Genomic DNA, 26,229 nt, shown 5'->3' on the forward strand with positions numbered 1-26,229 from the left:
CCCCCCCAAGCCAGCCCCAGCTCTTTACCTTCTCTTTTTCTTCTGGCGTCACGTGGTTGGTGGCAGACTTGATCCTCTCCAGTTTCTCTGTGTAACTGGCGCAGTCCTTCCTCAGCTCCTCAATTTCGTGGGCCATATCGAGAGTGGTCATAGCGCTGTTCAGGTCCTTCAGCTCTGGAGGGCAGCGCCGATCACCAGGAGGGCCGGCAACCACGGTGCAGCTGCCCGCGGGCGGTGCCGGTGTTGCGGGGGTAGGAGCCGCACTCACCTGCCTCCAGCTGCCGGCAGCTCTGCTGCAGCGCCTGCACCTCGGCGGACTGCGCGGCGATGTCCGCGTCCAACTTGCGGAGCTCCGCATCGCTGGCGGCCGGGAGCTGCTCCTGGGGGCGGGCGGGCGCTCAGCGGGACCGAGGGGAGCGGGGCTCGGCCGGGGCCCGAGGCTCACCTGGTCGGCGAAGTACACCTTCTGTTTGCCGTAGGCCTTCTCGCGGATGTGGCCCTGCTGCGCCAGCTGCTCCAGCGCCTTCACCACGGCCTAAGCGAGCGCGCCGTCAGCACCGCGCCGTCAGCCCCGCGCCGCCAGCCCAGCCGCGCCTCGCCAGGTCCGCTCACCGCCTTGCCCAGCCCGTGCTCCCGCTGCAGGTTCCCGAAGACGTCCTGGGCGCTGTACGGCCGGTTCTGCTCCCGCAGGTAGCGCAGCAGGACGGCGGCGGCTCCTGCGTGACACTGCCGCTGTCACCGTGGTCGCTCAGGAGCAGCAGCCCCACCCCAGGCCCAGTCCACCCCTCACCGCCGCCCGCCGCGGGGCCCTCACGGCTTTTACTCATCCTCCTCCCGCGCCCCGCTCAGACCGCGTGACGTACTTCCGGCACGACGCACTTCCGGCGAACGCACAGAGGAGGGGCGGGGCTTCCAGTCCAGGCCCGCCCGCTGATGTTACCGTTCGGCACCGCCTCCGGCCGCCGCGCTCCGCGGGTAATGCTCGCGTCTTTTTTCGCCGTGGAGGCACACAGCAGCTGTACTGTGACTGAAGGGCCCTTCTAGACAGACGCTTTTATCTTTAACTCACACGATACGTGACAGCTTTAAAGGGGCGGGGGGGGGAATTAAATAAACCATCGAGAGGAACCACGTGGGTCGCGTGACCCTCTGAGCTCGAACCGAGCGCCCCTGGGCCCGTGCTCTGTGTGGGGCACACCCACTGCTCCAGGAACGTTCGCCCAACGCCGCCATTTCCACACAGTACCACCTCCCAACACCCCAGCTCGGTTCCTTTAAGAGCCTCTGAGGCAGAAAAGAGAAACAGAGGAGGCTGAGATGGGACAGCCCTCCCTCGCGAGCTGGGGAGGTGCAAGGGGGACAGAGGGGCTCTCCCACAGATCTCAATTATTACAAAATGAAATAAGAATCCCAAAATGAAACAAGAAATTTTAATTCCACAGGTGAGTGCTGAGTGTATATTCTGTATCACTCAGCTGCGCTAGTGGGTTGTGACGGGCTCTTCACTTCAGATTCCAAAGTAGGCTGACATTTTATCAGATGACAGCTTGTTCTTGCAAGGCCCAAAAGAAGATTTATGCTAGTATAAAATAAAGCCTCCACCTTAGTCATGGCTGAAGAAATCACCTGCTTCCATAAATCAAGACAGTCCAAGCACTGTACGGCCAACACCTTCAGGTAAGCAGATTTAGACCAAAAAAAAAGTACATACATGGGAGATTCCCTGAAGAGGTAAGTTGTTTGCTGCACGAATGTGGTCTGTATCAGTTTCTATGGCTTAGAAAAAGCAATGGGAAAGCTCAGTGACTCAGAAAGGGCTGGAAGGCTTGGGCGATCCAGCTTAAAGAATGTCTTTCCCCTCTGGGTTGCTGGTTTGTTTAAGTGACCACAACAAGTAGTTCTTCAGTCACTTGTGGCTTGAGCTGCTGTCCTCCATTCAACTCCTGCTGGTAGGCTCTCAACAATACGAAGCTGTGAAACAGCAGGATGTCGTGGAAGCCCAGAACAAAACCGGCCATGCAGGCCAAGTCCGCTTCTTCCCTCCTCCAGAAAATCTCTCCCTAGTAGTTCTCTGGGAGGCAGTGTCAAGGGAAATGTAGTATTGCTACTATCCATGCTGAACTTGTTCTGGAATAACACAGGAATTTTTTAGCAAATTGTTAGTCCATTATTTTAAGAAAGCAACACAAGAACAGCTGCCACATGTAGACGTTCTTTGCAGGATTCTAGTCTTCACAGTAGATGTCTTATTGCCATTATGTTTCTTACAAAATAGCATCACTAGAAAGCTTGAACTGGAGATGAGTGGCCAGTAAGTCACAAACATTTGTGGCCGTACACCATCACATTCACAACAGGAGAAAGGTGTTTGTTTCTACCCACAGCTGGATACTGCTGGGAGAGAAGAATTGGATTTCTGTGCACGTTTTAGGAACAGGGAACGATTGTCTTAAAGACAGAACAGCATTAAGTCCTAGACATTAAGTTTGAGGGGAAAACAATCCCATTCACCTTATCACATGCCAGCCCCAAGTAGACTAACTTCAAGATTGTTCTCAGTGATGCTAAGTCAGTCTGATTAGAGGTCTCTAGAGCTGCAGACACCAGACTAATTGTCGTAGGTGAGGAGATTTGGAGCAAGCAGCATCCTGGCAGGGCAACGCGTGATTGTGGAGCAACCACATCAACGCCTTTTCCCTCTGAATTACCAACGTAGTTTATTTTAAAAATCCAAGCGAAGCTACAGAGTCACAGGTCACAGTTGAGTTCTCAGCCAGGACTGGTTGTATTATCACTCATACTCACACAGGAGACAATCTAGGTAACTGTGCAATGCTTTTTCCTTCCAGAATTCCCCTTCACGATGCACAACAGAAAACCAGAAGGGAAGTGATGTGATTGCTTATTGGCCCCGGGAGCCAGGAGGATCCAGCTGGTTCAGCTCCGACTGATCCAGAAGTTCAAAGTCATCCCCTTCCACATCAGTGTCCAAGTCCAAGCTGGCCGTCCTAAGGTAAGTCTTTGCATCTCTTTGGGGATTGTCACTGCGTGAAGAGCCTGGCTGAGTGGCTCCTGACAGTGCAAGTTGTATCATCCCTCTGGTGACAAACCCAGCTATGTTGTTGGTAAGATTCTGTACAGATGGCAGTACACCAGCTTCTTCCTGGTAATAAGGGAGATGCAGATCTTCTGTTACTTGTGGGCGATAAGCCAGACTTGGGATCCCAATGCTGGTGTCATCTTCATCATCTAGGCCAGTTGCTTCTGGGTTTATGGAAGGGAAGTCAGGGAGATCCCTAGCAAAAGATTCTTCTGGGTCACTGTGACCATCCAGGTCTAGAAGAGAAGAACAAACACTTCGAATACACAGCACATTCCAAACACCCTGCAGGCAAGGGCAGCGCAGCATGCAAAAACTGGGCCACTGCCTCACCAAAACAGACTGTCTCCTTTCATTTCACAGAAGATCAAACTCTCCTTGATCTCCCCCTCACATAGTTATTCTAGATGCTTGCTTACCTCCCAGCTCACTCTCAAGGAATGCAGATGCTGAACAAGACACCTGTCAGAGGAAGCCATCCTCTCGCTCATTCAGCAGATAAGCAGAGGGTGTAGAAAGGTCTTAAAACAGAAGAGTTGGCTGCACCTATACTATAATGACATGACCAGAGGGACAGGCTGGTCACAGCGACAAAGGTTGTGCTGCAACACATCCCTCCAGTCAAAGGCTGGCAGAGCTGGACCTGCCTTTGAAGAACAACTGTGATTCCTCTACTAAAGCATCACATGAATTACAAAGGAAGCTGTAGTGAAAAAGACAGGTAGGTTCATCTCATCCTGGCCAGCAAGACAGAGATCAAGCAGCCAGATCTCAAGGACAGAAGGGAACATGCATCTTCCCTGCAACCCATCGCGCTGGTGCGTGCTCAGTATTTCCTATCTTTGAGAAGCTGCCCATTTCCACTCACCTTCTGATCCCTCTGTCAGTGGAGTCTGACCCCTTGAGAGGTTAAACATCCCATTTTCAGTGTATGAAACCTCAGCATCTGAATGTTCCGAGTCAGAGATGGTTAGTTCCTTGGCAACCACAGAGTCATCCAGCTTTGAAATGGAAGATACAATAGAAAACATCAAATACTGGAAAGCTCATTCCTGTGCCTCAAGATAAAACACACGATCCAGTGGCTGCCAGTTAAGCCCAATCCTCAAGGGACACTGGTATCTGAGACTCATTTCATGCTTTACTGTCTAGCCTAAGAGACTGTAGTTGGTACAAACAGAACTGTACATCTCTAGTGCCCATTATCCTCAACAGCCAGCTTGGAAGTAACATCAAGCTGAAGACAGGCCTGCAGCAGAGCACCTGAAAGTTCTACCTGACCCCTCTGTGTCCAGAGGAGCAAGTTTTGGAGGGAAAGACATTTCAGACTTCACCAGTACAAGGTGTAATATACTTAAACAAGACAGAATAAGAGAGACCTCTCTAAAAGGAAAATATCCTTCCATGACAAGGCAGCTACAACATACTGGATACAGGGCTGTGTACTGCATGACTACACAACGCAGACAGTTTGTTCTAGTTATCTGAGCTTTGCTGTTCCACAGACACTTAATTACCTTGGGACAGAAAGCAGCAAGCTCCTCTTCGCTGTCACTCCCATCATCTGTACCCTCCTGATTAAGGGATCGGCGACGCACTGCCAGAAACCAGAGTCAAAGTTTATTATTGCTGTTAGGACAGAGGTCTGTTAAAAAAAAAAAAAAATCAGCCTTGCACCATGCAGAAAACCCCAGATTGGCAGGCTTGGACATAACACAGCATACTTTGTTCCTCAACAGAGCAATGTGATCATTTCTCACTTGTGCTGTTGCAGATCTTTAGCTGACATGAACATGTTTTGCAGCAACCTTGCACTGAAATTAGAGGAAGGACTCAATAGTACTGCAGTACAGAACAAACATTTCTGGCAGCTGCGAAAACGCACAGTTCAGCACTGTGACCAGCTTACACCTTGTGCTCACTACCTGGCAGATTCCTGTGGAGGCAGAGCTGCCTTGCTTCCTTGCCAAAGCAGCTGTAAGTATTTGCCAAGGGCACAGGAATGGCTGCTATTTGAGACATGCAGCACTATCCCACTCACTCCAAGACCAAGGGCTTTATTCACATGTTGTTTCAGGTATCGAGCATCAGTATCTGAAGGGTCAGAAACACACTAGGGTAACTTACGTTGCTTCTCCCGCTGCTTTGATATCATGTAGCCTCGAACACTGAAATCCAGCCGCTGCAGAGCTGGCTCCAGCTTCATGTACATGCGGTGCCCCAGCCTGTGGTACACAGCAAGGGGCCACAGCAGGACAAAGAGTACTGAGGGAAGTGGGAATATTGATTAGAAATTGTACAGGATGTTATCTGGCAAACATCTTGCCCAATTTGTGAGTCTGTATCACACACATACAGAATATAAGATCTGAGCACTGAAGGTAACACTGCAGGAGGCAGTTAGAATGGGTGGAATCACCACTGCCAATTTAACAAAATAGAGAGACCAACTTTTCAGTGCTCAGATCTGTAGTTAATAAGCACTCAAACATGTTCTGTCTGAACCAGAGACCTTAGAGTCCTGGCCAAGAACCAACACATTCTAGGCAGAATGTATTATTTTAAATTTAAAGCCACTCACACAGGTTCTCTGTGGGAGCAGAAAAGCCCTATCCCTCATACATTCAGATCCTGTGTATCTCTAACCCCTTTTTCATTTTAAGGTCTGTATTTGGCACAGGGATCTTCTACTTACACATCAAGTATGAGAGCAGGAGTCCAGGGATATACCGGCCCAGAACAGCCAGGAAAGTAAAGACTCCACATACTAGAAGGCAAAACTGAAGACATGGGAGACAGTGAGTTTCCAAGGTTAAGCAATGGAATCACTCACTTCTTGACCATCCTGCTCTCTACAGAATTCTAGGTAAAGTTCTAACTCTAACAGCAAAGCCTTCCTAGCATTTAACAACCCCATTCTAGGACTAGAACAGATACAGGAAGCATCTGTTTCAGAGCAATAGGCAGCATGCCAAAGCCTCTTGCTTCAGAATATAAGGAGCTTCCAAAGCAGATATGCGAAAAGCAAAGAAGAGGTTGAAGAAGATAGAGCTCTTTCAACGTGAAGAGTACAAGTACAGTTACAGGTTCCTCTTCACATAAGTCTCAAAAGAAACAAAAAAAATAAATCTTGACACACCTTTCTCAAACAGTTAAAGTCCAATGAGGGAGATACATTTGACGGACACTTGAAAAGCGAGAAACCTACAGAAGGAGCGACTATACTTCCACTTCACAACTGCAATCAGCATCCCAACATTTGTTTTCTCCTCCCTCTTCCATAATCTACTTATTCTGACCGAGCTTTCTATCGCTCTCCACCACTTAATAGTCATATTTTTCTGGGAAACTTTCTGTGGTAGTATCCCATGCTTGGAACACACTCAGTCAGTGCTGAATACCATCACAAAGGGATACCAGCAGTCAACAGAATGGACACCAACTATTTAATTTACTAAAGTCTGTACATTCTCACCTTGCCAGGGCTTTGTCTCTTGAAAACAAAGAGGTTACTTAAGAAGTTGGTCCAAGACACCCATCCTTCAGCCAAATGGTGACACAGTTCTGGCACTCCGAGCAGCCGAGGGTGGACATATCCCCAGCTGCAGTAAAGGTAAAAATTCAGAAACAAATATTACTGCACTGACTTCAGTGCAGAAGTCACTAGCTGTGACCATTTGTCTCAGAACTACCTTCTCTTCTCCCCTTAACTGCCAAGCTCTAGAGATGCAGGTCAGCCTGCCTTTCAAAACACTACTTTGCCAAAAGCAGCACTTCTACACCCCATTCTACAGGCGTCTCAGTTCTCCCATAGCAGCTAAGGAGCAGCAATTTGAATCATTCAGTCTACTGTCTTAGACTGGAATTTTCAAGCTGCTGGAGGGAAAGGGCAGCGCAGAAACAAATCAAGTTAACCCATTTGCTTACTCTGCATCTACTTGGAAAAATACAACTCCCGAGAATTCAACATGAGGTTTCCAAGCAGCCTTGCGCCTTACTTAATGTGTCTGGTTACTTCAGAGGCATTATATTGGGCAAGTTCTACTAGTGTTTCTTAACTGCTAGTCACAAGTACTTGAAGCTTAGGAATAGCAATTCCTTTTTTTATTTGGGCCTCTTGCAAGTGCAAAAACAAACAAACGAAAAGCCAAGGAAGTCATGTGGCAACCGCTCCAGTGATTTAAGCAGGAGTTGAGCATCCAGTGTGGCTCAGCTGCACAAGCAGGCAGAAAGGTGTGCCCAGAGATAGGAAGATGTTATTAGTAAGAGAACACCCTAACATTTCGTAACCCACTATTAATACTGCAGTCAGATCATAACTATGCACTAACAATTCTTTGGGCATGCCTCTTTAAACATTCCGTATCTAGGCTCAGAAGATACACTTATTTCTAAAAAACAGCAAAACAACAAAAAATAAAGCTGTTTTCCTGCTACTGGAGACCCACACGAAAGGAACTGTTTTTAATACAGCACCTCTAACTTAGGGGTGTAAGGGGATACAGCAGTGGAGGTTTTACAATGTTCAAGCAAGCATTATTGTATGCCAATGCAAAGGCAAAGATTAATGGCTTGGGTAGGTCCAAAACTTGTCACAACAGAATGACAGAGCCCAGGGCTCCATTCTCCCGCCACTAAGCAGCTTCCTTCTCCCCCTTCATTCCCCTCTTAAAGAAGCCAACATTACAAGCACATGCAGGTAATTATTACACAGTATCATAGCAGAGTACCAAACAGCAGAGAATTCAATTAGTTTCCTACCTCTCATTGTCTAATTCGTCAGGTCTTGCCACTAAAATATTAAGAACAGACACTACGTTAGTTGCAAGGAATTTGCCATAAGAATGCTTAGCTTTGGGGATTTAAGTAAAGCTTTAATGAGCTGGGAGACATCAGAAAAAAAGACATTAACTGTTACAAAACACATGAATCACTCTGTAGCACATTTTGAACATGTACGTGTTACAGTACAAGACTGCAAGAGAGCCTCCTTGTTGCTCTCTTTTGCTCTGGACAGCATCTGGAAGGCTGCTCTGGTTGCAGTAATGGGTATTCACAAAAAATATCACCCTCCCTTCTCCTGCATACACTCAGCTTGCTTATTGAGAAGCAGCAGAGATTTAAGCGTTTTGATGTTTTCTCCCCCAGACTGGGAACCAAAACTTGACCCAGAGATGCATCAGTTATCCTAACAAATTTAAATCAAGGTTACACAGGAGCTGGATGGATAACTCTCCCCACTTCCCTGATCAGGAGGAAGGAACGCTTCAGTTACAGAGCCTGAAGAAAGCTGACGGCAGAAACTGAATGAAGATTCAATGTCTTCCCAAGAACTACAGAGAACACAAGCTGAAGCACAAAAGCTGGGATTCTACTTTCTTATTGGCTACAATGATTGGTCACAGAACTCTGGAAGCACTCGAACCATATACACTGCTTAAAAACCACTCTGCCCATGCAAAGGCAATAAAATCCTGGCAGAACTTCTTTTATTCAGGAATATATTAATAAAGGATAAAAAGAACTGCTTTGTTTCCTGGAAGTTTAGGGCTAACTGAATTGTAACAGCCATTAAGATGTCTCTCCTTTCAATCAAATCTCTTTTTGCTGTCAAGGCCAGGACTCAGATTTGTCACCAAAGAATAAGCTAGTTTATTAGAGATTCTGAGGAGAAATCCAAACATATTCCCCAAACTTCGATTTCCTGATCTTGTGTCAAATGCTTGGAAGATCAATCATTGCTTCAAAACCTGCCCAAGATCAAGTACACCACATATTTCAAACATTACCATTTAGTGAAATGTTCTCTTTATTCTAAAGTTTTTCTGTTAGCAGGATACTACATACAGCGTTGGTGTGGGGTCATGAAGATAATTTCTTTATAACTCAAGAGCAATTTATCCTTAAGTAAAATTAGACTGAGATGACAAAGGCCATAATCCCAACACACCATAAAATCACAGCCAACAAGCAAACAAGAGCCTTCTATGACATCCCACAAACAAATGGTATAATCAAGGAGACTTCTTCATTATGCATTAAAAGGTCGCAAGTTTCTACCAAGTAAAACGCAAGGGATAACTCAGAAGATTATGAGACAAATGCCAGTGCCACAAGCATGAGAAACTCCTGTTATTTATATGGGTTAGAACATTTCAGAGTGACTCCAGGAAGAACATGCCTACAATATTTTTGTGCATGCTTCTAGATTCACAAACAACAACAAAAAAAAGGCCTGGATTCTGCCTACTGAACTCCAAATGCTGCACACTCTGTATCTCTAGATCTGAAAATGGTACTTAGCTTTCCAATATTAACTTAAATGTTGCAACTTACCTCCAATTTCAGGCCAGATTTTGTTCTTCCATTGATCTAGACAAACTACTACTATAAGAGTAAACGCAACCAGGAACACCAATCGAAGAGAAGTCAGAGCAAAGAACCTACAGTGAAGAAATGAACACATAAGTGACCAGCAAGATCTGTGATATAAGTGAAAAGGGTATCAAAAACCCACTGCAAAACTTACTGATAATTACAGAGAAGCAAGCGGCTGCTTATCAGCGGGCAGCCAGCCTGCCCGCTGCCCTTAGCGAGGAGCTTATCTCACCGTGCTCCAGACTATCTTACAGAGCTGTGCAAGCTCCTCACTTCCAGCAAGCAGCTGGAATTCACAGCCTGCACATTACCTACTGCCCTTATTATTCCACCGTTCACAGAACAGTTCTGCCTTTGCTGAGTGGTTTTATGCTTCAGGATTAGGTGGAAAATACGCTGAGAGGGAAAAAGCTCAAGCAGGCGGCAGTGCTACCAGGCTCCCTCCCATGCACTGACGCACAAAACCAAACTCGCTGGCTCGCAGGTCGGCCCCCACCCCAAACCACGAACTGCCCCAGCTCCGGGAGGTGCGGCGGCCTGCGAGCCAGAGCTCCCTGCCGGGAGTCTGCACTCCCCAAACCTGAGAGACGGGTTCGAGGGCCCCGCACACCCCGCAACTGCCGAGAGGTCACCGCGAATCGGGCCGCGCCGTTTCACCGCAGCGACGCTCCACCAGGAGCCTCCCCAGAGCGGGCGCTGCCCGGCGGGGAGAAGGCCCAGGCACTCTGCCGGGGCTGAGGCGGCCCGGCCCAGCACAACCCCCGCAGCCCCGCCGCCGGCCCCGGGCCGCCCGCCGCCGCTCACCAGAAGAGGCCGTGCGCCGCCGCCCACCACAGCGCGCTGCGGCCCGGCCTCTCCCACACCAGCGCGGCCTGCGCGGCGCTCAGCAGCCGCTCGTAGGGCCCCAGGCGACCCCGTAGCGCCGCGCTCAACTCCTGCACTCGCCGCTGCCGTTCGCCGGGCCGCGCCGCCGCCATGGCTCCTTCCCGGCATCAACATCCGGCCGCCACCAACATGGCGGCCCCCATCGCCGGAAGCGGGGCATCTCCGGGCGCCGCCATCTTGGCAGAGGCGCCGTCCCTGTCGTCTGCGAGTGCGCACGCGCGTTTCCAGGGCGCCGCAAGGGGACGGAGGAAGCGGGAGCGGGACCGGAAGTACGCCGCGCTCACGCGCAGTGCCGTTGGCGCCGAGCGGGAGACGGCGGCTGAGAGGCGGGAGCGGATCTGAACGGACCGGAGCGGCGGGCGGCATGCCGCGGGAGATCATTACCTTGCAGCTCGGCCAGTGCGGCAACCAGAGTGAGCGGGCACCTGAGAGCGGCGGCAGGGCTAAGACGGGGCAGCGCGATCCGGGCGGGGCCGGGATGCTATGGGGGACGTGGGAGGGTCGGGGGGGTGGGGGCGAGGCTTGGGGCGGGGCCTGGGGCGGGGGCGGGGCCTGGCGACGGGGGTCGCTGACCGCGGCCCCCGCAGTCGGGTTCGAGTTCTGGAAGCAGCTCTGCGCCGAGCACGGCATCAGCCCCGAGGGCATCGTGGAGGAGTTTGCCACTGAGGGTACCGACCGCAAGGACGTCTTCTTCTACCAGGTACTCATGGCCCCCCGGGGCTGCTTCGCCGCATGTCGAGGAGGCAGCCGCACTGCTGCGGCCCCATTTGGGAATGGGTGGGTGACTCGCCCCGGGCGGTTGCTCAAGTGGCAGATGGAGCCGCCTGCTGCTGCCAGGGCTCTATCCTCGTGCCGTTTCTGTGCTCTGGATGTGTCACGAAGGCTGGCGGAGGTGGGAGCATCAGGCTCGGAGTGCTGCAGGCAGGGCATCACCAGACTGCAGCAGGACAGCCCCCAGCCCGGCACTCGGGGTACTCTGGACACGCCAAGAGGTGCTGGGCAGACAGCCCAGCACGTAGCGGGTTGCTCCTCCTGCGCCGTGTCATGCTTGCTTGTGGCCAGGAGGTGGCATGTTCACTCACAGTTTCTCTTGCGGTAAGGAGCTATACTGCATCCTGACCTTACTGCTCCTTGTTAAAGGCAGACGATGAGCACTACATCCCACGAGCTGTGCTGCTGGACCTGGAGCCCCGCGTCATCCACTCCATCCTGAACTCTCCTTATGCTAACCTCTACAATCCAGAAAACATCTATCTGTCTGAGCATGGAGGTGGAGCTGGGAACAACTGGGCCAGTGGCTTCTCACAGGTAGCAGGCTCTGGTGCTCTTGTGTATGAACACAGAGCAGTTATTGAGGCTTTATTGTGGCCTTTCTCATGTCAGGCTTAGCGTGCACTTTCTGCAGAATTCTGTGTCATTCGGCAGAGACATAGGACTGACACGCTGTGGCACCCTGAGTACAGGATCATGGTGCCCATCAGACTTGGCTTCACACCTGGCTTGATAAGCTCTTCACTGCTTTCTGTGGGAGATGAACAAATCCTATTCTGATCTCTCTTGCAGGGAGAAAAAATCCATGAAGATATATTCGACATAATAGACAGAGAGGCTGACGGGAGTGACAGTTTGGAAGTAAGTACGTTCGGAGCTTTGGATGCGGTTGTCCTACCTGGCATTTTCAGAGTTGGACTGCTGTTCTGTGAGGTTGAGCTCAGTCCTCCAGTGCATACAGACTGGCTCAGCTTGCTTCTGGGTGCTGAGGCAGACAATGAATACAGAGGAGAGCTGGGAATGGGAGATCTTTTCCGTTACTACTACATGTTCCAGACTTCCCCAGAAGTCATCTTACTGTATGTTCAGTGGGACATTTTTCTGCCCAAAACACTGATGGCATTGGGCACCTCCAACAGAATGCAGTCTGCAGGAGGAGTTTCAGGCACTGTTGTGCTTTTTTCTTTCTCTGTTTTTTCTCTTTTCTCCCTTCTATGGCTCTCTCTTTCATCAACTGAACCAGTGCATGCACTGCCCTTCTGGCTTGTTCTCCAGTGAAGGTCTGTGTGGGTAAAGGGGGTCAGCATGGAAATGAGGCACTTGCTGTTCCTCGGTGTCTGCAGCAGCAGAGAGAGCCACGGTGTGCCTGTACAAAAATGCTCAGAGAGTCAGAGTTGCTGAGTGCTTTGAAATCCACAGAATAAACGTGGGCAGCTGCAGCTTCATGTTCTCTCTAGCTGGATTAAAGGGGCATCAGGGATACCAAAAGCCTGGAGACAGCTCCGGGGCTTCTTTGCCTTGTGCCTTTGGCAGGACCTTGACTACCATCCAGATAAAACCATTTCCTGTGCAGAAACAGACAAGGCTCCTTGGTGTTTGTGTCAGGCTGTCACATGGCAACAGGGAAAGGGAAAATACTATCATAAAATAAGTTGGCAGAAGATCTAAGAGCAGACTGTGGGATCTGCAGAAAGTGGGGACTGTCCTAAAGTCAGGTAGAGGGAGTTGGCCTCTGAGGCTTTGGAAGGAGAGCACAGGGAAGGGGCTGAGAAGATCTGCCTCCATTTAATGTGACCAGCTGGATGCTGAGAGTGACATCTGAGCTATTCTAAAGTCTGTTTTGGGGTGGGAGGACTCCAGGAGGCTCCTGAGCAGTGGTTGTACTTTATGGCATGTTCAGAGAAGTAGATTCTTCCCACGCTGGAGAAGTGGTGTGATGAGCATGTGGCTGTCATTGCGGTCTGGAGGAGCTCAGGCTAACCTCCACGTGCTTTCAGCTCCCTGCTTGCAGCAGTATTGCCATGGGGAGGTTCTCACCTTTGCTGGCAGGCCTCTATCTGCACTTGGGGCTGAATTGGACCTTGAGCTTCCTGCATTCTGCTTCCTTCCAGGGATTCGTGCTTTGCCACTCTATTGCTGGTGGAACAGGCTCTGGGCTGGGCTCTTACCTCCTCGAGAGACTGAATGACAGGTGAGCATTCTGCCTTATCCCCTTCCTGCACCACAGAGTCTGGCCTAGGCTGGGCACCCTGCCAAAGCAGAAAGCTGGAGAGAGCTGACTCAGAGCCCAGGCTACCGCCCCCACCCAAATACTGTCTTGTGCAATCCCTGGCAAACCGCCCAGGGGAGGGATGGCTCCTGATATGCCTGTGGACTACAGAGGCTCTGAAGCTGGACTTGTGCTGTCCAAACTGTGCCATCCCTCAGCTGTTCTTATCAGGCAGCTGCCTTCTGACACCTTGACTGTGCTGGGGAGGGTAGGAGGCTCTAGTTGTAGGTTCTGAGCTGCCATCCCTGCCTGTTTCAGCTTGCAGCCTCTTGAAAAGGCTTGCAGGCAGCTGCTTAATCAGCCTCTGGATGGTTCAGCCTTGCCTGTAGCTCTGTCTGGCAGCCTGCTCCTGTGCTGCTAGGGTAGGCACTGCTGGGACAAATTCTCTCCCTCCCTGGGAGCCGAATCTGGCATGCAGTGCTGGTGACTCATTGCTGTCCTGAGCCTGGAGACTGCAAAGAGAGCTTGTGGGAGGAAACAGTGCTGCCTTGGTGATGTTAACCCTTGAGATTGCTGGGCTTTCTCGCTAGGTATCCCAAGAAGCTGGTGGAGACCTACTCAGTTTTCCCAAACCAGGATGAGATGAGTGACGTTGTGGTCCAGCCGTATAACTCTCTACTGACACTGAAGAGGCTGACTCAGAATGCTGACTGTGTGGTAAGGGCACCACTGCATGTTGGCCCAGTAGCACAGACAGCTCCTGTGCAGCAACCCTGTCCCTGGTAGCTCTGAAGTGCAGCCTTTACTGGGGCAGGTGCTGCAGCCTGTGAAGCCCCATGCACAGCAGCAAGTGCACCTCTGTCCAGAAGGACTGGGCAGATTTGGTGGTTCTAGGGATGAGGGCTCTCCACTAACCCCTTCCAAACTGTCCTGCTTGGACAGAATCTGGCAGATTCTTCCCATGGCAGCAGTGGGCTAGCTGTGCTTTCTCTGCAGCACTGCCCCACAGCCTTCATGTGAACTTAACTCCAGCATCCACAGGCCCTAGGCAGGCAACATACTCAGTCCTAACCAAGACTCCTGCTCGTCCTTAACTCTGCACATAGCAGAGCAATAACAGCTGTGTCAGTGCTGCTGAAGGTTACTGTGAGGTGCTGGCCCAGTGGCTGTGCTCTCTGGGGAGAGGAGCACAGCCAAGCTGAAGGCAGGAGCTCCCATTGACAGTGTCTGTTACGCTCCACGAATGAGTCAGCTTGTGGTTTCGAGTGTCTGCCACCTGCCACAGAGCACTCTGCTGGCCTGCTGCGCTTGGGACTTGTGTTGGGCCAGGCTGTGTGATCCGGTGCCCTCAGACATGTGGTCAGGGCTGCCTTTTCTCTAGCTGCCTCTGAGAGCCTTCACAGAGCTGTTTTTCTCTTGCAGGTGGTTCTAGATAACACAGCCTTGAATCGTATTGCGACAGATCGGCTGCACATTCAAAACCCGTCATTCTCTCAGATCAACCAGCTGGTGAGAAGGGGTCTTCCCTCTGGAGAAGCTGGCACAGGGCTTCCCTGGTGGCTTGGATTTGGTTTGAGCCTGCTCCATGGGCTTAGCATGATGCTGGGCAGCCTGGAACTGTGAATGTGGTTCTGCCACATTCTTCAGGGTGTATTCCATGGGCATACAGCTTCCCTTTATTTAGTTTTTTAAAGCAGGCTTTGAACATGCTCTGTGACCATGTGGTGACCCAGTCTTCTTTCCCCCAGGTCTCCACCATCATGTCTGCCAGCACCACCACACTCAGGTATCCTGGGTACATGAACAACGACCTCATCGGTCTGATTGCCTCGCTGATTCCCACCCCACGACTGCACTTCCTCATGACGGGATACACACCACTCACCACAGACCAGTCGGTAAGACAGCCTTCGGGGGACTCCTCCTCTTTCCCGAGGGCACTGCGTATCATCCCATCAGTCCCATAGCCATGGCGTGAGCTGTAATTGCATGTTCCTAATCCCAGATCCATGTGCAGCCACCTCATGTGACAGCTCAAGCACGATGTGAATCAGCAATGAGCAGTCAGTTGTGCTTGCGCTGGGCTAACTCCTTACTCTGAATGTCCTCGGGATGGCTGTGGCATCTACGGGAGGGTCAGCAATACTTGATTTGGCAAAAGTCATCCTTAGAAATGATCAGAACAAGCCCAGCAAAGCACCCCCACCAGTCTTGTCATTGCAGTAGACCACAAGCTCACACCATTTAGGACAGAAAACTATTGGTCATTGCCATGCCAAGGCTGAATGTGGTCTCCAGGTGTCAGCTTCTTCCCCAGGGTGCATCCAGGGAGGGGTTGGTTACCCTTCACCTGCATCAAACATTGCCACTACTGTTCAGCTTGTTCCCAGCCAGTGTCCTCCCCCAGCCACAGGGGAGAACGAGGCTGTTCTGTTTTGAGACACTCACCTGCGTTGGCCGTGTCTCAGTTCTGCTAGGGCCTAACAGCTGCTGTTCTCCTCTTGTATGCATTTCCTCAGGATGTTACTCAGAGAAGCAAATCTGAAAAACTGCTGGCTCTGAAAAGGGTATCGAGTGTGTGTTCTGTCCTCCCAGAGAGGAGTGTGGGGGGGTTCAGCCAGCAGCTTGGAGGGTGCCTGGAGCCAGGCTGCCACACCACCAAGCTGTCCTTGCCTCAGGCACACTCCTTTGGGTGCTGGTCTTGGCACCCGCTGTGCAGACTGAAGTTGTGCAGAGTCTATGACAGCACTTGGAGACTGCTGCAGCCACCCACGGGCTCAGTGCAGGGTGGTCCCTCTCCCATCTTCCAGCCTTGCTCCTTGTCTCAGAAGTGGAGCGATGGTAACATTAAATGCATCCCTTCACTCTGAGCTCAACTGAGCTTCATCCCCAGCCCCCTCTGCGCTGCTGGATGGGCAGCTCAGCTCCTTAGTGGGAGCCTACACCAATGCTCCAGCTCTCAGCCTGGCTGTGCTTGTGGTGTGACTTTGGGATTTCCCCATCCTGCATGCAGTTTTGCACATGGCTCCATTCCTGGGGCAAGGAGTTCTTCCAGCTGCCCTCTGCTCCTGTGTGCATGTGCAGGGCAGTGGGAGGGCAAAGGAGCAGCACACCTCCTGTCTCTGACCCAGCTGACATTCGCAGGTGGCCAGTGTGAGGAAAACCACAGTCCTGGATGTGATGAGAAGATTGCTGCAGCCTAAAAACGTGATGGTGTCCACAGGTCGAGACAGGCAGACAAACCACTGCTACATCGCCATCCTGAACATCATCCAGGGGGAGGTAGATCCCACACAGGTGAGCTCCTGCATGCCGCCATTTCAGATGCTGATGAATGGCACAGTCACCATGTTTCTGCTTGGAAATCCCAGAGCGAGGCTGAGGGGTGCCTGAGAACTGGCCCCAGGTTGCTCCCACGTGAGGCTGCATGCCATTTGGTGAAGTGCACCTTTCTGAGGCTGTATGCCCTGCAAGGAGCAGCTCCTGGGGGTGCTGCAACGAGGCATTGCCCAGCACCCTGCTACCCATTGCTGCTCTCACCCCACCAGGTTCACAAGAGTCTGCAGCGGATCCGGGAGAGGAAGCTGGCTAACTTCATTCCCTGGGGTCCTGCCAGCATCCAGGTGGCTTTGTCGCGGAAGTCCCCCTACCTGCCATCAGCACACCGTGTCAGCGGCCTCATGATGGCAAACCACACCAACATCTCCTCGGTGAGTGCCTTCCCTCTGCACCACAGGCAGTACTGGGCCTTTGAAGCTGTGGTTCTTACCATTCAGTCACAAGACACATCTTCTCTTGGGACTTCCACAAAGCCACAGTGGCCTACAGATGAGGGGGTGGATAGGGGCTGGGGTCCCATCCATCTGTTCTGCATGCTCTGGGCACAGCCCCATCCCCTGGTGTTGTTCCCCCGGGAGCAAGACTCCCTCTGCGTGGCCAAAAGCGGCCTGAGGAGCATGAGCTGATCCCAAGCATTGGTGGCAGCTCCTGCCCTGTGGGCCTGGCGCTGCTCATAGCCTGGTGAGGCAAGGGCCCCCCTCGCTGGGCTATGCATGGGCTCCCAGGAGTCCTGTCCTACCGGACTGCTGTGCTCCTCCCCAGCTGTTTGAGCGGACGTGCCGGCAGTACGACAAGCTGCGCAAGCGGGAGGCGTTCCTGGAGCAGTTCCGCAAGGAGGATATCTTCAAGGACAACTTCGATGAGCTGGACAACTCGCGGGAGATTGTGCAGCAGCTGATTGATGAGTACCACGCGGCCACGCGCCCCGACTACATCTCCTGGGGCACGCAGGAGCAGTGACCTGGGGACAAGAGCTCTCACGGCCACCACCACATGCTGCAGGGCTCAGCTCTGCTGCACCCACATTGAGCACCACTCAGGCCACCCATAGAGCTGCCAGTGGCTATGTGTGCACACACACACGTGCTCCTCAGCAGTGAGCAGCACTGCCCCTGAAGGTCCGGGGCAGAGGACAGCCTCCACCACACCACGTGCCCTGGCCCAGGATGGGACTGGGCAGCCGCTCGCTGCACTGAGGGATCCTCTTGGCCTGGGAGCACACGTGCACTTGGAGGAGGGCAAGAGGAGCTGGCCTGGCCCAAAGGTTGGGCCCTGCGGCTGAGGGCTGTGTGTGGCTGAGCCAGTCCTTGCCCTGGGCAAGGTCCTTCTTCCTTCTTTGCCAGATCAAGCCTGGGGCACAGGCTGCATCTATATTTTTGTAGGTTATTTTGCTTTAATAAAGGCTGTTCCTGCACTGACTCTGCCTGCAGTGAGTCCCCACCGTGCTGCTGCACCAAATAGCAGCCCCTGCAGTGGGCAGCACACTGCTGGGGCAGAGCCGGAAATACAGGCAGGACCTGCAGTGCAGCTGACCAGGACAGCTCCCTGCCTGTCCTGCACTGTGCACGTGGTGACGGCGTTAATGTTTCACAGGGGTGAGGCCACAGGCAGGAGGACCCCCATGGGGTGCCCTCCCCACTGCTGCAGCCCAAAGCGAAGGAATGGTAGCGGTAAGGAGGACGAGAGGCTGCCAGCACTGCTGGCCCATGCACAGCCAGTTCTGGTGCTGCTCCACGCAAGCCACCACGCATGAGGTGGTGACAGCACAGGGTGCGGGGCAGTGCTGGCGGCAACCCAAGCACAGGCTGCCCAAGGTGAGAATTAGCCTTTTCCTCTGACCCTGTGGCATGGAGCAGCAGGCTAAAAATACAGCCATTGCAGTGCTGGGCTCCCACGCCCTCTTGGCATGGGCCCCGCAGAGGCGCCTGCAGCAGAGACAGTTCCCCCCCAGCCGGGGTGGCCAGTGCCAGCGGGTGCCGGGGGAGCTGGACGCAGAGCAGCAGCGCTGTTGACGAAATGCCAAAGGGCAGCGCGAGGAGCCTGGTGCTGGCCACAGAACCAGCAGCTCCCTGCCCCCAAGGACACACTGTACTGTTCCGCTGCAGATGGGGGCACCCAGGATCCTGCAGGGATTAGTCCCTGCTGCGTGTCCCACGGGTGAGGACAGGAGGCTCAGCCTTTCTTTTGTGCATTTATTTAAAAAAAAAAAAAAAAAAAAAAAGAACAACAACAAAAAACAACAACAACAAAACAAAAGCCCCAAAGACAACTGACAAACTTTACAGAGGCAACGTTGTGGGGCCAAGCCCCAGCCGTACCACCCACCCTGCAGCCCCTGGGGAACTCCCGCACTGCCAGCCCTGCTGTGAGGCACCACATGGGTCCCTGAGGGTGGCTCAGCCAAAAACCACCCGCAACTTTCCAGGAAAGGTGGGCTCAGTGGACGGACAGACGGACAATGGCAGTGCAGCTGCCCAGCACCCTCTGCCCAGGCAAAGCCACCGGGAGAGGGAGACTGGGGCATGGGCAGAACCACCAGGACAGCACAACTGCTGGAGGCAAAGGCACCAGGGACAGGGGACGGGGACAGGCCTGGGGGGCAGCGTGGGGCACCAGCCAGGGAACCAGGGCACAGCCACACCGGGTACCCACAGCACAGCAGCCCCAATGCCCCTCCAGGGAAAGTGCTGAGAGACGTGGGCAAGCAGGCGTCTCGAAATAAATTAAAGAAATAACCAGAAAGGCAACGGTGGAGCAGGGAGCGCATGGCACCTGGGTCAGTGCTGACCCACTGCATGCCACCAGGCCAGGCACCCTCCCTGTGCCATCTGTGGAGCATCCTCTGGCTGCCAGGCTAGCTGCTGAAGGAGCTGGCAGGCAGCAGGTGCTGCCAGGGCCCAGCTCCAGGGCACAGCCCCCGGGGCCGCACAGCAGCATCAGGGCCGAGGGGGCCGGTGGACAGCTCCTGGGGCTGGGAGGGCTGGCGGGCACCCATTGAGGCAAGGTAGGTGTTGAGGAGCTGGGCAATTTCATCCACCTGCAGAGTGGAGGGCCACAGTTGGGTCAGCCTGAAGCATCTGCAGCCCCCAAAGAGGACAACGAACAGATGGATGAATGCAGGGATGGATGCCCCTTACCTGGGAGGTCTCGAAGAGCAGGTCCTGGTCCTCCACAGAGAGGCGGAAGGTGCTGCTATCAGAGGCCCCGAAGGAGGAGATGCGGCTATAGCAGAAGCTGTCCAAGGGCTCAGGCTCCCCCGGCTTATAGAGTGAGACAGCCTTGGCCCCGATGCCCAGCCACAGCCGCTGGGGTCCGGCTCCCACTGGGCTCTGCAGGGGGACAGAGGGGTGTCAGGGCCACCACCCCACCCACACCCTATCCCCACCACTGTGCCAGGGCCTCACCACACGCAGATCTACATCAAAGAGCGTGGAGCCAAAGCCGGGCCATTCCCGCACCAGCGCCACATAGGCAGCCATGGCTTCGGGCCGGGCCATGCCCTGCAGCAGCTTCCACTTCTCCACAATGGCAGCCATGGTGCTGGCCCCCTCCTCCCGCAGGCGGCCCCGCAGTCGCAGGTCTTGCTCGGCACGCTGCTTGGCCAGCGAGTGCCCCCAGAGCCCCCCAGCCAGCAGCCCTGCACGCAGCCGTGCCCCACGGCACTTGGGCGGGGGGTCAGGGCAGGGGGCTGGCAGGCGGGCACGTAGCACATGAGGTGGGAAGAGCTCCTCCAGGCGTGGGAAGGGGGCATGGGTGGAAAAGTCGCTGTTGAGGCTCTGCAGGCGCAGTGCTGCCAACGTCTGCAGCGTCTCCTCTGACGTGGGCACGTAGCCCCGCAGCACCATCTCGTGAGCCTGCAGGAAGGCAGGGTGAGGGGAGGGCGCAGGCCCAGCCACTGCAGCACGGCATGGCACGACCACCCACGGCAGGGCAGTGCTCTCACCTGCTCGAAGAGGAGAGCGAACTCCAGGCTGTCTCGCGGGACGTTGTCTGTGTCCAGAAAGCCGTAGTGCTTGAAGCAGAGCCGGCACGGCACGTCCTGCCCCTGCTCGTCCCCAGCCAGGCTGCGGGGGAAGGACGGACCTGTCAGCAGCGCTGGGCTCATGGACAGATGCAGCCCCACAGCGTCCCCTGCCGGCCTGGAGGACCAATCCTCATGGGGGCCCCCTCCCCCCCATAAGCAGCAGAGTGGGACATTTACTTTTCAAACCTGGTGAGGACGTCAGCTAGCAGCGTGGAGCTGCCCACGGGCTGCTCATGGAGCCGGGACTGCTCATAGAGCGCAAAGAGGTTGGGGCTCTGCGACAGCCCCAGGCGCGACACGAGCTCCTGGGCCACCTGGGGCGAGACAAAGGCAACCAACGGTGACTGCGCGTCCCTGGCCGCGGTGCTCAGGACTGCAAAGGGACACAGATAGGTCATGGCAGGCGTCCCCGCGTCAGCCCCCTCCGCCAGCTCCATCTCCTTCAACTGTCCCCAGCCCTGCGCATGGCATGGCCACAGTCCCCACCTCCTCAGCAGTGGTGTGGGAGCTGATGGTCACACTGCAAGCGGCCACCCCCGGGCAGTGCACGGTGCACACCATCTCCTGCCGCCGCATCAGCACCAGGATCTCTTCCAGGGAGGGCACGCACTCCCGGCCCCGCGTCTTTCCCAGCGCCTCCTGGATGAAGCAGGCATATTTGGCCATCTCCGAGGCGGGGAAGCGGCTCTCCGTCCTGTGAGGAACACCAGGAAGGTCAAGGCCACCCTGGGGACTCTGTGCCATCCCAGCTCTGCGCCCCATGGCTCAGCGGCACTCACCTGTCCAAGTGGAAGTGCAGGAAGCGCAGGACGGGCGGGGAGGGCAGGAACGTGCAGCTCATGCAGGTGAGCAGCTGCCAGTAGTGCAAGTCGCCTGGCCCGCCCGGCGCCGGTGGCTCCGTGGTCTGCTTCACCAGCTGGCAGTAAATCTCATCCACCAGTGGCGGCAGGTCCAGGCAGGTCTGCAGGATGCCCTGGATCAGCGGCACTGGGTCCTGCTGCAACTCCAGCTGCTGCAGAGAGTTAAACAGTTTCACAGCCTCGTCGCGCAGCGTGGTGTAGCTGTGGGGACCAGGAGCTGCGGGACAGGGATGGAAGTTAACAGCTGCAGTGGCTTTCCAAAGCACCTCCCCACCACCACAGATGTGATGTGGGAATTCAGACTCAGCCTGGCAGCATGGAACTGCTACAGCACCCCTTGCCCCCGTGCAACGCTCACCACTTTGGTCTAGGCTGCCGTAGGGGAAAGGCAGCAGGGGTGCATAGAGGGGGCTGCTGGTGTAGCACAGAATGGGGTTGCAGCGATAGATTTGCTCCAGCACCTCAGGGCTGTCATAGTGCTCCTGCAAGGGAGAGGCGATAGCAGCAGCTGCCAACGGACTGCCCATTCGGTGCAGCACCTGCAGCCCTACACTCACCTCCACATCACGCATGAGCAGCTGTGTGGGTGTCTGCACGGGCGCTTTGCTGTCGATCACCTTCTGCACGGCGCACACCCAGCGCACGGCCTCGTGCAGGTGCTCGGTGTACAGGCGGTAGCAGTGCTTCCTGCCAAACACCGTCATGCTCCAGAACCCTGTGAGAGACACACAGCTCACCCACCGCCCCTCTGTATGACAGTGTGGGGTGCAAGGGCACAGCCCAGCCAAGGGGCTCACTACCTGTCTCCTTGTAGGTCTGTTTGTCTGGCCACAGCACGGAGCAGAGGCTGGTGAGCACCATGGAGCCCAGTCGCTTGGCCCCCCTTTCATTGCTGCTGTAGTAGTCCAGGGAGTCGGGAGTCAGCACGAACCAGTACTTGCGAGGCCGGAGCCAGGGGGTCTTCACACCGCCCCGCACCTCCCGTTGCAGCCAGCCTGTGGGGGGGGAAGCCTCAGCCCCTGCAGCACCCGCCCAAGTGCTCTGCCCTGTGCCACCCCAGGGCAGCATCCAGCCCATCGGGGCACAGTCCTGCCAACCCCCGCTGGGAACCCAGGCCAGAACCATCCAAGTGGCAGAAGACCACGTGACACTGCGCCCACCTTTCACAAGAGCATCGGGATCCTCCTCCACTGGCCCCGGCCCCTTCTCCACGATGAGACTGCGCATCTCCTCCGAAACCAGCAGGGACCTGGGGATGAGGCAGGGCTCAGCCAGGTGCCCATGAGAGCTTCCCACACGTGGGGATCAGCAGCGCCCCGGCAGCAGGGAGCTGCATCCCCAGAGGCTCTGGACACCCCACAACTCCGCAGTGGGAACGCAGCAGAGCCATCGGGTGCAGATGACCCTGGCTAAAAATAAGCTGTCTGCAGCTGTGGCCCTGCCAAGGAATTCGGAAAATGAACAACCAGGAAGGAATGCTGGCAGCGGTGTCAGCGCTGGGAGGACAGGGAGCAGGCAGGCCGCTGGGCCCTGGCACCCTGCTTCCCTGGGCACACAGCAGTCCAGAGCACGGCCCCATGGGCAGACACAGTACCACAGAGCCCCACATATGGCCCCATCAGGTAATCCTGCTACAGCTGAGCTGTTCAGCACAGGGATGGAGATGTGCCCGAGGTGCAGCAGACAAGGATGGAGCCTAGCAGTCCTGGTTCTGCCATTCCCCCACACAGTGCCCAGCTCTGTGAGCGGGACAGGACAGCGCACACTGGTACTTGCCAGGTACCAGCTCCCAAAGCACTGTGTGAGGGCCGTGACGGGATGTGGCAGGGGGTCACTCACCGCTCCGAGCCACTGCTGGTGCGGGTGGGCTGGCTCAGGCTCACCTCCAGGGATGCCTGTAGAAGAAGGAGAGATGTCTCACCCCATGCTCACTGCCCAGCACCCCTGAGCCATCTCCCCACAACGATCGCTCATCTCTGGACCCAGAGGGATGGGCTCACATCCCAGGAGCACGCACGGCTGCAGCTAGGGCACCCCTCAGGGCAGCCGCGGGTGTGCTGGCCATGTATCCTCAGCTAACCCCAGCAGGCTGAATACCGTGCAGAATTGCACAAGGTCAGTGCTGAGTAATACGCTTACGGCACAAAGTCCCATTGTAATGGGGCTGCTGACTTCCTGCCCGTGGCAGTGGGACGCTGAGCAGGGAAGTCCCTGGCCCTGCAGCAGGATTGGAAAGGTTTCTCCTCGTGTGACACGACTCTACGTTGATGGTGCCACACACGTGACAGCCGCATGCACATGCTGGGACATGAGGCAGTGTCCCGGCACCAGCCGGCACCGTGCTGGGCAGGGCACAGGGATGTGGCGGCACGGGCAGGATGGCCCCAGGAAGTGCACGGGCACTGCCGCCAGCTGCAGCCTGATGGGGAAGACGCGACCAAGTCAGAGAACACTGCAGAACGCCAAGAAAAAGAGGCAGCTGCTAAAAATAGCAGTGGGGATAGGGAGCAGGAGCTGCCCCAGGTATTGCTGTGCCAGGGCAGGAGCAGGCACCGCTGATCCATGGCGTTAAGGGCACCCGTCATGAGCAGAAGCACCTCATGTACGGGAACGGCGTCACCCAGAGCTGTGCCACCACTGGGGCCAGGGAGGGCTCTGTGAGCTCCTGCATGGCTGGGAAATGGGGATGGTGCCCAGCACCTCACATGGCCCACAGGACAGCAGCCGGCTCCTTCTCAGGGTTATAAATAACCGCAGAAGAGCCTCCACAGCCAGGCCAGGGCAGCTGCTCCCACGCTCCCAGGAAGAGGCGGCCACACCGCAGGCTGATGGGGACCCCACAGCCACAGGGCGGGCAAAGGGCTCCCCGGGGACCTGGCGTCACAGCCACACATGCCAGACTCGACCTCTGGAGCCAGTACAGCCCGTGGGATGCAGGAAGTCCCAGACAGCTTCTGCTGCTGCTGTGCCCTTGGCACCAGCTTTAGTGCCCAGCAACTCTAGCTCCAGCCCTGCCTCCGTGCCCCTGCTCTGGAGGTGCTGCTGAGTGTGTCCCTTGAGAGCCATGACCTGCTGCAATGGGGGCACCAGGGCTGTCCACAGCCCTACAGAGCCAGAGCACCCCAGCAACAACAAGGCCATGCTGCAAATCCCACTACAGGGCAGAGAGGGGCTGCGGTGAGCTCAGCTGCTCCCAGCCCCGCAGCCCCTCTGGGCAGGAATTCAGCCCCACAGCTCCCAGCTGCACCACACTATCCCTCATGCAGCCTGGCAGGAGGGAAGCACTGGCTTCCGCCACGCTGCTCCGCTTCCCTGAGCAGAGGAAGCAGCCAGAGCGGGGAGATCCAGGCTCTGCTCCCCAGCACTCCCCAGGGTGCTGAGAGCTGCCCTGCAGCGCTGTGGCACTGAGGAACCGACAAGGACCCCCATACCAACCTCACCCCCGAGAGCAACACAGGGCAGGATCCCGTGCCAGGATCTGGCTTCACAGCTCTGCCCCGAGGAGCAGGCGTGGGAAGCTCTGCTCTCCTTGCAGACACCCCGGCTTTGGCCGTGCCCTATCACTCGATGGGCACTCCGGTTCCCCTGTGCTACGAGGGCACCGGGAACAGCCCAGCAGGCAGCAGCCAATGCCACGGCCCACGCGGCACGGAGCAAGGGACAGGGGGTTCGGCCCAATGCAGGAGCCACGGTGCCAGCGCAGCTCGGCCACGTGGGCTGGAGGCAGCTCGGGCTCTGGGAGCCCCCAGTGCGTCCCATGGACCCCACACAGCCCCAACTAATGGGAACGTGGTGCCAGGCCCCCGAAGGGCGAGAAAAGCAGCCAGGCTGCCTCCCGCAGGGAGGGCGGGAGAGCCGCTGGTGCCAGGGGACCCCACCCCGTCCGCCACCCCGCAGACGTGGACCCCGGACACCGGGCAGACCCGGGCCCCAACCCCCTCACACGGGGCCGGCGTCCCCGCCACCCCCCGGTGCCGCAGCTCGGCCGCGGGAAGCGCACGGAGTTCAGGACGAGCCCGGCCCCCGCGCAGCCCCGAGGCCGCGCCCCGCACAGCCCCGCGGCGAGGACTCCCCCTCCCGGTGCCCGTCTGCCCCAGCGGCTCCGGTCCCAGCGCCCCGGAGAGGGGACGCGCCAAGGGCAGCCCGGCCCGCGGGCCCCGGCGCACCCCGAGCGAGGGGAGGACGTGCCCGGGCAAGCGGCGGCAAGGAGCGGGGCCGGGCGGCCGCTGCCGGGAACCGCCGGATCCGCTCGCGGTGTCTCCAGCACCGGGCCCGGCTCCGAACCCCCTCGGAACGGGCAGCCCGCGAGCACCGCATCGCACCCCTCGCACGGGACGGGCTCCGGGCCCCGCTGAACCGCGGCCGCGCGCCGGGAGCGGGGCGGGTGCAGCGCAAACCCAGCGCGGGGCAGGACGGCCTCGGGCCGAACCGAACCGCGCGCCGCGACCGGTGCTGTCCGGTGCCGCTCGGACCCACCCGGTCTCCCTGGGCGCGGAGCTCGAAGGACGCCTCCTCCTCGGCCTCGCCGTCCGCCTCCCGCTCCGCTTCGCCGTAGTCCCGGCGCAGCAGCGTGAAGCCCTGCCGGCAGCACAGCAGCCACCAGAGCCCGCCGGGGAACGGCATCGCCCCGCCGGGCCCGGCTCCGTTCCCGCGCCGCGCACCG

General features: G+C 56.1%; 4 protein-coding genes across 11 annotated transcripts in view; 1 reads left to right on the forward strand and 3 right to left on the reverse strand.

Annotated features, from left to right (window-relative positions):
- The window catches only part of PSMC3IP (PSMC3 interacting protein), a 2,891-nt gene extending 1,941 nt beyond the window's left edge, over positions 1 to 950 (reverse strand). For 2 of the 6 annotated variants that reach the window (XR_002432883.1, XM_021377688.1), the window contains exons 1-5: positions 791 to 948; positions 613 to 716; positions 446 to 535; positions 269 to 380; positions 29 to 174 (exon numbers count right to left, since the gene is read on the reverse strand). Coding sequence is in view for 5 of the 6 variants with exons in the window: in XM_021377688.1 (XP_021233363.1) it covers positions 29 to 174; positions 269 to 380; positions 446 to 535; positions 613 to 716; positions 791 to 827 (489 nt within the window). In the remaining variant the exon portion in view is untranslated. Of the gene's footprint in view, positions 1 to 28; positions 175 to 268; positions 381 to 445; positions 536 to 612; positions 717 to 790 lie in introns of all 6 variants that reach the window. The other 4 variants (XM_021377685.1, XM_021377684.1, XM_021377687.1 and 1 more) reach the window with 2 other exon arrangements.
- On the reverse strand, positions 1,411 to 10,574 carry RETREG3 (reticulophagy regulator family member 3). Its single transcript, XM_021377683.1, has 9 exons — positions 10,283 to 10,574; positions 9,437 to 9,543; positions 7,862 to 7,892; positions 6,576 to 6,702; positions 5,796 to 5,880; positions 5,228 to 5,365; positions 4,618 to 4,697; positions 3,969 to 4,101; positions 1,411 to 3,336 (listed from the first exon to the last, which is right to left on the reverse strand). The coding sequence occupies exons 1-9, from the start codon at positions 10,453 to 10,455 to the stop codon at positions 2,903 to 2,905; spliced, it is 1,308 nt and encodes a 435-aa protein (XP_021233358.1). The 5' UTR covers positions 10,456 to 10,574; the 3' UTR covers positions 1,411 to 2,902.
- TUBG1 (tubulin gamma 1) lies at positions 10,728 to 18,100 on the forward strand. The gene is made up of 11 exons (XM_021377682.1): positions 10,728 to 10,776; positions 10,951 to 11,063; positions 11,504 to 11,671; positions 11,927 to 11,995; positions 13,246 to 13,325; positions 13,934 to 14,060; positions 14,766 to 14,852; positions 15,092 to 15,241; positions 16,488 to 16,640; positions 16,892 to 17,053; positions 17,445 to 18,100. The coding sequence occupies exons 1-11, from the start codon at positions 10,728 to 10,730 to the stop codon at positions 17,640 to 17,642; spliced, it is 1,356 nt and encodes a 451-aa protein (XP_021233357.1). The 3' UTR covers positions 17,643 to 18,100.
- On the reverse strand, positions 18,927 to 26,223 carry PLEKHH3 (pleckstrin homology, MyTH4 and FERM domain containing H3). Of its 3 annotated transcripts, none has more exons than XM_021377679.1 (13): positions 26,043 to 26,223; positions 23,406 to 23,461; positions 22,727 to 22,815; positions 22,367 to 22,561; positions 22,124 to 22,281; positions 21,925 to 22,048; positions 21,486 to 21,783; positions 21,193 to 21,400; positions 20,893 to 21,020; positions 20,626 to 20,746; positions 20,087 to 20,536; positions 19,820 to 20,011; positions 18,928 to 19,719 (listed from the first exon to the last, which is right to left on the reverse strand). In XM_021377679.1, the coding sequence occupies exons 1-13, from the start codon at positions 26,187 to 26,189 to the stop codon at positions 19,537 to 19,539; spliced, it is 2,349 nt and encodes a 782-aa protein (XP_021233354.1). In that variant the 5' UTR covers positions 26,190 to 26,223; the 3' UTR covers positions 18,928 to 19,536. The 3 variants fall into 3 exon arrangements, with proteins under 3 accessions (XP_021233355.1, XP_021233354.1, XP_021233353.1); XM_021377678.1 differs by having other exon boundaries at positions 18,929 to 19,719; positions 20,884 to 21,020; XM_021377680.1 differs by lacking the exon at positions 21,925 to 22,048 and having other exon boundaries at positions 18,927 to 19,719; positions 20,884 to 21,020; positions 21,486 to 21,718.

The sequence above is a fragment of the Numida meleagris genome, chromosome 26 (assembly GCF_002078875.1).
Source record: "Numida meleagris isolate 19003 breed g44 Domestic line chromosome 26, NumMel1.0, whole genome shotgun sequence".
Lineage (NCBI taxonomy): Eukaryota > Metazoa > Chordata > Aves > Galliformes > Numididae > Numida > Numida meleagris.